This window comes from Ambystoma mexicanum, chromosome 1q (assembly GCF_040938575.1).
Source record: "Ambystoma mexicanum isolate Mex_15411 chromosome 1q, UKY_AmexF1_1, whole genome shotgun sequence".
In the NCBI taxonomy this organism is placed as follows: Eukaryota; Metazoa; Chordata; class Amphibia; order Caudata; family Ambystomatidae; genus Ambystoma; species Ambystoma mexicanum.
This window is the reverse complement of record NC_090922.1, coordinates 1,469,670,621-1,469,679,584: the sequence shown is the minus strand read 5'-3', so window position 1 is coordinate 1,469,679,584 and position 8,964 is coordinate 1,469,670,621. Positions and strand designations below refer to the sequence as shown.

Below are 8,964 nucleotides of genomic sequence, written 5' to 3'. Positions count from 1 at the left end.
TGCCCACACGTCACTAGAGGGAAGAAAAGCACAACCCGTTCTTAGTCGTTATCTCCAAAAATCAGATGTTAATGAATCACTGTCTCGGAATTCTTGATGAAGCGTATCTGCTTTAACTACGTTTGGGGTATTTATTTCCTCTCTTTCCCTAACACTGTTCTGTTCTCATCCTCACTCCGTACCGAGCGAAAATGGAGGGAGAGAAGGGGAGTCCCACAGTTAATCAAATGGAAGGCAAAATCTTCATAATCTCTAACGCCACCGTTTGTTTTAGCCCGTGGTTTTCCCACCGTTCGTACGGGGATCACGGCTCTGCTTCCTTCAGTGGTGTAGCAGTTCTCTCTCGTTTCGGCACAAATCACTTCCGGGATGTCCTCGGTTCAGCACACATGTATCCGGGAGTAAAAAAGGCTTGCGTTCCACTCTCGCTCATGCGTAACGCCGGCCGCCGGAAAAAATTGCCTCTCACTGGCTGTTCTTCTTGTGCTCGCGGCAAGAGGCTTCCACACAAGATGCATGCACACTGCAGCTCGCGGCCCACAAGCAAAAGTGCAGACCCTGGCCCCGACCAAATGCCGTTGGCCACCCGCACAGAGGCCACGGGGCACACACCATGGTGATGGGAGATGGTCACTCGGTAAGCTTGTAGTTTGTCCATAGGTTTACCAAGACAGGGATATTACGTGCATTAATGCGTCCACCAGTCAGTTTTTTCATTCAACCCTGTAACCGTTCTGTTGGTAAGGAAGATTAGCTTTTGTTCTTTTGTCAGAAGTTTCCTTTTGTCCTTATTACTGTCCAAACTTCCTCTTTGTTTATACAGAACGGTCCACGTAAGGTCATCGACAGAATGTTGCTGTTCAATCCAATGGTCTACTAGTGGTGCATTGTGTATTTTATTTCTAATGCAGCTCCTGTGTTCGCCAACCTGGATGGTGGCAATGTCTTCCTGGCAAATGTCCAAATCACTACTCTGGCCCTCTGTCCAGCATGCCACATTGCATCTCATCACGGGTATGAAGAAATTAGACCACATTTCGCATATTCTCAAGGAACTACACTGGTTACTCCTCTGAAGTTTGTATCAAGTTGAAGACAGACTGCATCACATACAAAGCTCGTATGTCCAAGACACCATCATAATTGGCTAAACATGTGATTTCAATGCAACACCATGATCCAAGATAGTGGCAGACTGGAATCCAAGACGTGCTAGAAGGAGAAGATCAGAAAACAAGCATTCTCCTGCTAGCCCCTATGCTCTGGGCTGACCGTTCTGCTAACATAAGACTGACTCCCTCCTCCTGCGATTCAGGAAGGTTCTAAAGACCCCACTCTTCAAGAAACACCACCAACAAATACGGGCCATAAACTGTCAAGGGAATCCCCTTCACCCCTTATGCTCCACACCCTTTTTTATACAGTGCTCTGTTGCTTTCTTGCTCGGTTTAGCTGTATGAATCAACTATATACGTACAAAGATGGAACAATGTAAATAAAGTAAGAAAGAAACCGCAATAGATAGAATGAAGTAAATAACTTACTAAGGGCGTAAAGAAAGAAATAGATAATGGTTTAACTGAAAGAAATAAAGGAGGAAAGAAAAGACAAAGAAAGGAGGAATGATGAAGAAAATAGGGAGTGAGTAGTAGAGATGGAAAGAAAAAACATAAAAGGAACTTTAGAAGATTATTTAAAAGGATGCAAGGAAAAGAAAAGAATTGATACGGAAATTAAACAGAATAAATCATGAAAAACAAAGCAGGAAAACACTAAAAGGATAGAAAAGGGAAGAATAGAAAGCCATAAAGACAGGCAAAGAGTGACACATTACCATTGCAAAACATAATTATAATAGTTACTACTTGTTACTCGGTTTCAGAATTGTACCATTGCTCTTAAGAATTGAAAATTATTTACTGTACTCCAAATGGTTAGGTTTTGACAGTAGCCAATGCCTCTCATTATCGTACGAAGGGTCCTACAGGATCAGTTGAGTCTATTATTGATACTTTGGAACAGTAGCCAATGCCTCTCATTATCGTAAGAAGGGTCCTACAGCGATCAGTTGAGTCTATTATTGATACTTTGGAACAGTAGCCAATGCCTCTCATTATCGCAAGAAGGGTCCTACAGGATCAGTTGAGTCTATTATTGATACTTTGGAACAGTAGCCAATGCCTCTCATTATCGTAAGAAGGGTCCTACAGCGATCAGTTGAGTCTATTATTGATGCTTTGGAACAGTAGCCAATGCCTCTCATTATCGTAAGAAGGGTCCTACAGCGATCAGTTGAGTCTATTATTGATGCTTTGGAACAGTAGCCAATGCCTCTCATTATCGTAAGAAGGGTCCTACAGGATCAGTTGAGTCTATTATTGATACTTTGGAACAGTAGCCAATGCCTCTCATTATCGTAAGAAGGGTCCTACAGCGATCAGTTGAGTCTATTATTGATACTTTGGAACAGTAGCCAATGCCTCTCATTATCGCAAGAAGGGTCCTGCAGGATCAGTTGAGTCTATTATTGATATTTTGGAACAGTAGCCAATGCCTCTCATTATCGCAAGAAGGGTCCTACAGCGATCAGTTGAGTCTATTATTGATACTTTGGAACAGTAGCCAATGCCTCTCATTATCGCAAGAAGGGTCCTACAGCGATCAGTTGAGTCTATTATTGATACTTTGGAACAGTAGCCAATGCCTCTCATTATCGCAAGAAGGGTCCTACAGCGATCAGTTGAGTCTATTATTGATACTTTGGAACAGTAGCCAATGCCTCTCATTATCGCAAGAAGGGTCCTACAGCGATCAGTTGAGTCTATTATTGATACTTTGAAACAGTAGCCAATGCCTCTCATTATCGTAAGAAGGGTCCTACAGGATCAGTTGAGTCTATTATTGATACTTTGGAACAGTAGCCAATGCCTCTCATTATCGTAAGAAGGGTCCTACAGCGATCAGTTGAGTCTATTATTGATACTTTGGAACAGTAGCCAATGCCTCTCATTATCGCAAGAAGGGTCCTACAGGATCAGTTGAGTCTATTATTGATACTTTGGAACATTAGCCAATGCCTCTCATTATCGCAAGAAGGGTCCTACAGCGATCAGTTGAGTCTATTATTGATACTTTGGAACAGTAGCCAATGCCTCTCATTATCGCAAGAAGGGTCCTACAGCGATCAGTTGAGTCTATTATTGATACTTTGGAACAGTAACCAATGCCTCTCATTATCGCAAGAAGGGTCCTACAGGATCAGTTGAGTCTATTATTGATACTTTGGAACAGTAGCCAATGCCTCTCATTATCGCAAGAAGGGTCCTACAGCGATCAGTTGAGTCTATTATTGATACTTTGGAACAGTAGCCAATGCCTCTCATTATCGCAAGAAGGGTCCTACAGCGATCAGTTGAGTCTATTATTGATACTTTGGAACAGTAGCCAATGCCTCTCATTATCGCAAGAAGGGTCCTACAGCGATCAGTTGAGTCTATTATTGATACTTTGGAACAGTAGCCAATGCCTCTCATTATCGCAAGAAGGGTCCTACAGCGATCAGTTGAGTCTATTATTGATACTTTGGAACAGTAGCCAATGCCTCTCATTATCGCAAGAAGGGTCCTACAGCGATCAGTTGAGTCTATTATTGATACTTTGGAACAGTAGCCAATGCCTCTCATTATCGCAAGAAGGGTCCTACAGCGATCAGTTGAGTCTATTATTGATACTTTGGAACAGTAGCCAATGCCTCTCATTATCGCAAGAAGGGTCCTACAGCGATCAGTTGAGTCTATTATTGATACTTTGGAACAGTAGCCAATGCCTCTCATTATCGCAAGAAGGGTCCTACAGCGATCAGTTGAGTCTATTATTGATACTTTGGAACAGTAGCCAATGCCTCTCATTATCGCAAGAAGGGTCCTACAGCGATCAGTTGAGTCTATTATTGATACTTTGGAACAGTAGCCAATGCCTCTCATTATCGCAAGAAGGGTCCTACAGCGATCAGTTGAGTCTATTATTGATACTTTGGAACAGTAGCCAATGCCTCTCATTATCGCAAGAAGGGTCCTACAGCGATCAGTTGAGTCTATTATTGATACTTTGGAACAGTAGCCAATGCCTCTCATTATCGCAAGAAGGGTCCTACAGCGATCAGTTGAGTCTATTATTGATACTTTGGAACAGTAGCCAATGCCTCTCATTATCGCAAGAAGGGTCCTACAGCGATCAGTTGAGTCTATTATTGATACTTTGGAACAGTAGCCAATGCCTCTCATTATCGCAAGAAGGGTCCTACAGCGATCAGTTGAGTCTATTATTGATACTTTGAAACAGTAGCCAATGCCTCTCATTATCGTAAGAAGGGTCCTACAGGATCAGTTGAGTCTATTATTGATACTTTGGAACAGTAGCCAATGCCTCTCATTATCGTAAGAAGGGTCCTACAGCGATCAGTTGAGTCTATTATTGATACTTTGGAACAGTAGCCAATGCCTCTCATTATCGCAAGAAGGGTCCTACAGGATCAGTTGAGTCTATTATTGATACTTTGGAACATTAGCCAATGCCTCTCATTATCGCAAGAAGGGTCCTACAGCGATCAGTTGAGTCTATTATTGATACTTTGGAACAGTAGCCAATGCCTCTCATTATCGCAAGAAGGGTCCTACAGCGATCAGTTGAGTCTATTATTGATACTTTGGAACAGTAACCAATGCCTCTCATTATCGCAAGAAGGGTCCTACAGGATCAGTTGAGTCTATTATTGATACTTTGGAACAGTAGCCAATGCCTCTCATTATCGCAAGAAGGGTCCTACAGCGATCAGTTGAGTCTATTATTGATACTTTGGAACAGTAGCCAATGCCTCTCATTATCGCAAGAAGGGTCCTACAGCGATCAGTTGAGTCTATTATTGATACTTTGGAACAGTAGCCAATGCCTCTCATTATCGCAAGAAGGGTCCTACAGCGATCAGTTGAGTCTATTATTGATACTTTGGAACAGTAGCCAATGCCTCTCATTATCGCAAGAAGGGTCCTACAGCGATCAGTTGAGTCTATTATTGATACTTTGGAACAGTAGCCAATGCCTCTCATTATCGCAAGAAGGGTCCTACAGCGATCAGTTGAGTCTATTATTGATACTTTGGAACAGTAGCCAATGCCTCTCATTATCGCAAGAAGGGTCCTACAGCGATCAGTTGAGTCTATTATTGATACTTTGGAACAGTAGCCAATGCCTCTCATTATCGCAAGAAGGGTCCTACAGCGATCAGTTGAGTCTATTATTGATACTTTGGAACAGTAGCCAATGCCTCTCATTATCGCAAGAAGGGTCCTACAGCGATCAGTTGAGTCTATTATTGATACTTTGGAACAGTAGCCAATGCCTCTCATTATCGCAAGTAGGGTCCTACAGCGATCAGTTGAGTCTATTATTGATACTTTGGAACAGTAGCCAATGCCTCTCATTATCGTAAGAAGGGTCCTACAGGATCAGTTGAGTCTATTATTGATACTTTGGAACAGTAGCCAATGCCTCATTATCGTAAGAAGGGTCCTACAGGATCAGTTGAGTCTATTATTGATACTTTGGAACAGTAGCCAATGCCTCTCATTATCGTAAGAAGGGTCCTACAGGATCAGTTGAGTCTATTATTGATACTTTGGGACAGTAGCCAATGCCTCTCATTATCGCAAGAAGGGTCCTACAGCGATCAGTTGAGTCTATTATTGATACTTTGGAACAGTAGCCAATGCCTCTCATTATCGTAAGAAGGGTCCTACAGGATCAGTTGAGTCTATTTTTGATACTTTGGAACGGTAGCCAATGCCTCTCATCATCGTAAGAAGGGTCCTATAGCGATCAGTTGAGTCTATTATTGATACTTTGGAACAGTAGCCAATGCCTCTCATTATCGTAAGAAGGGTCCTACAGGATCAGTTGAGTCTATTATTGATACTTTGGAACGGTAGCCAATGCCTCTCATTATCGTAAGAAGGGTCCTACAGGATCAGTTGAGTCTATTATTGATACTTTGGAACGGTAGCCAATGCCTCTCATCATCGTAAGAAGGGTCCTACAGCGATTAGTTGAGTCTATTATTGATACTTTGTAATAGGAGTCGTGGCGCCATGCGAGGCACTGGGGCAGATGAAGCCCACAGGACCTAACTGGGGTGCTCATTTTTAGGGCTATTCGTTTCACAACATTTATTTGGCAAGTGTTTGCCATGACGCTACTGGTAGTTACTCAGTGTTTTGAAATAAAATATTTCAATCCAGACCTCCTGCTTTGTTTTATGATAATTTCATTGACTTAGTAAAGTGAACACACATTGATAACTAGTAGTCCTAAAAGTGATTGTTCATTATTGATTAGAGCAGTCCATTAGGAAGGCGGCAGAGTGAGGTGGGTTTTAAAATAATTGAAGTTAGCCTAATCAGGTATGTAAAGCTTTCCTTTGGCCATTTGCAAAGTTCAAAGAGCGCACGCGCCCAGACCCTTATTGGCAAACCATGTGACAGTTCATGTGACAGTCAGACGAGAGACGTTTCTGGGGACAGCGTTCCAACTAGAGCAATTTCAAAGTGCTCTTCACACGTAGCGAGTTTGAAAAACAAAAAAAATTAAACAAAATATCTGGGGGGAATGGGGAGATGTTTCTTTCATATAGAAATGTCAGAATCCTTACATTTCTGCACTCTTCCAGCTGCTATCAGTCCCTCAAAGAAACCAGATACATTTGTTTAACCAAATTGGAGTATATTTCCCTTTTATTATTTTGAAAAGCAGATTTAACAGCGTTAAATAAACTTTAGACATCAATACGCAGTATTAAAAATTAACAATACATATCACGTTATCGTTTTATAATGTGTTTTCTGCCAGACCTTATACGGATGCATATTGCAGGTGCCAACAGTAACCAATTGAAACATACTAATTTTTTTAACCTCGGCAGAATGCAAGCGGGAATCAAACCTGTGACCTACAGGTTACAAACAGTTCTGTAGAAGCTTGAACTCACTTGGAGTGTATATTTTAAATATATATTTGGAACATGCCTCATGAGTGACTACTTTTGGAGGGTTACAAAGCCTTCTGCTGGCGGTCCATGTAAGCCTCTACTGCCCTCCACAATGCCCTGATGTTTCCTTCTCCAAACCCAGAGGCGCCGTGACGCTGGATAAGTTCTAAGAAGAACGTTTCTTCTGAGAAGATGGGCTGGGTGAAGACCTGCATTAGGTACTGCCTCCTGGCCTCCTCCAGAGGGGTCTTACTTCCCCTTAACTCTCCGTCTAGGAGAATGTTGAGCTGGGAAAGCAAGTGGGGATCATGTCCAGCTGCACAGATGTCTTCCTTCTTGGCAATCTCCCTGTAATAGTCTGGGGGTTGTGTAACAAATGGCACCCCAGCGTCTCTGATCATCTGGGCAGCGGTGAGGATGTCTGGTGTGTACAGGCCCACATGCTGGATTCCTGCCCCACCATTCAGCTCAAGAAAAGTATCCACTTGATTTCGTCCTTGCACTGGTAACGACTCGGCAATGACAAACTTGCAGTCCCTTGCCTGCGTAGTGGAGGGGAGCGATAGACCAACCTCGCTGCATTTCCAGTAGTGCATTGCCGTTAACCGCAGGCCCACACCTGCCCCTTTGATTATGTAGCCTTCCTCGGGATCATCGTCCATGCTGAGCTGGAACCTCTTGAAGCCAAAGCACCTCTCATACCACTCTAAAATTCCCCAGGTGCTTTGACGAGGGCAGGAATAGGTGAGGTGGTCAAAGTGTGTGATTATATCGTCAGCTTTGGTGCCAGGATGTTCAATCATCTGGAATCCTGGTAGGAATTCACCTGTGTACTTGGACCGGTCAATCAAGGTATGACAGACGTTTCCCACCACTGACTTCACAATTGAGTATGTTACAAATCCAAGGTCATCTTCCACTCTGGAAGGCGGGACCAGTATTCTGCAAACGTGATTACTGAGATGTTTGAAGAGGCTCTGCATATCCTCAACCTCGAAACAGACATTGGAAACTGTGTCTACTGCTGAAGTCAACCCAATATCGTAGAGGAGGTCTTCCTCTGAAGAAGCCATTGTGCCCTGCAAGAGCGGCTCAAGGTTCCCCGCTACTGGTCGCTGTCCAGATGAACTGGTTGGAATGACTGGTGTCTCATTGATGACAAAGATGGCAGACCCCTGCTTCAGGGCAAACTGGCGGGCTCCCTTGGTGATCCTGAATGCCAGGGGTAGAAAGCGGAATCTGTTGATTAAGTTGCTGGCCAGCTGCTGGGCACTATTGACTCGGAAGGTGATGTGGCTGAGCTGGCTCAGCCATCGCGTCATGACTGGTTTCTTTTTTAGAAGTCTGCTAAAACAAATGAATATGTGTTAAATGGCCATGCAAGTACAGCAAACTTTAGACATTTCCTAGAATGACATGCATAAGTAAGAGAAGCAAAGAAAAGCAACATGACTGGCCAGACATTAAGATGATGCAAAGACATGAACTCATCACTGGAGCACATGAGCCAATGAAATGGATTCTTTAAATCCCCATAGACAGTGTCTTATAGCAGCAGTACAGCTACCATACTAACCTAACAGTTAGCTGTATTTGTCTTGGCTCTGGTCCCTGAGAAATTCCTCTCCTGGTAATGGAACAGACTAAACGCACAGTGTGTGCAATGTCATGATGATCTGATCCGATAACAGGGAGAACATAGGACAAGTTCACATTTGCACTACAAACATTTCCCAGTTCCCAAGAGACCCATTTCTCTGAACCATAGTTATAGCTCATTTCAAAATGAGCGCACATAGATCAGAGAGGACGGCTTAAGTTTGCACTAACGTTCTAAACAGGTCCCCTTAGGTCAATTATCCTCATTTTCACAGCTACAGAGTGGTAAAGAGAAGTGTAAAGTGGTGATGGAAGCATCTTTACAC

General features: G+C 43.1%; 1 protein-coding gene across 1 annotated transcript; it reads right to left on the bottom strand.

The window, feature by feature from the left end:
- Positions 1–6,986: 6,986 nt before the first annotated feature.
- On the bottom strand, positions 6,987–8,376 carry LOC138522604 (4-hydroxyphenylpyruvate dioxygenase-like protein). Its single transcript, XM_069635399.1, has one exon. The coding sequence runs from the start codon at positions 8,359–8,361 to the stop codon at positions 7,102–7,104; it is 1,260 nt and encodes a 419-aa protein (XP_069491500.1). The 5' UTR covers positions 8,362–8,376; the 3' UTR covers positions 6,987–7,101.
- Positions 8,377–8,964: the final 588 nt, after the last annotated feature.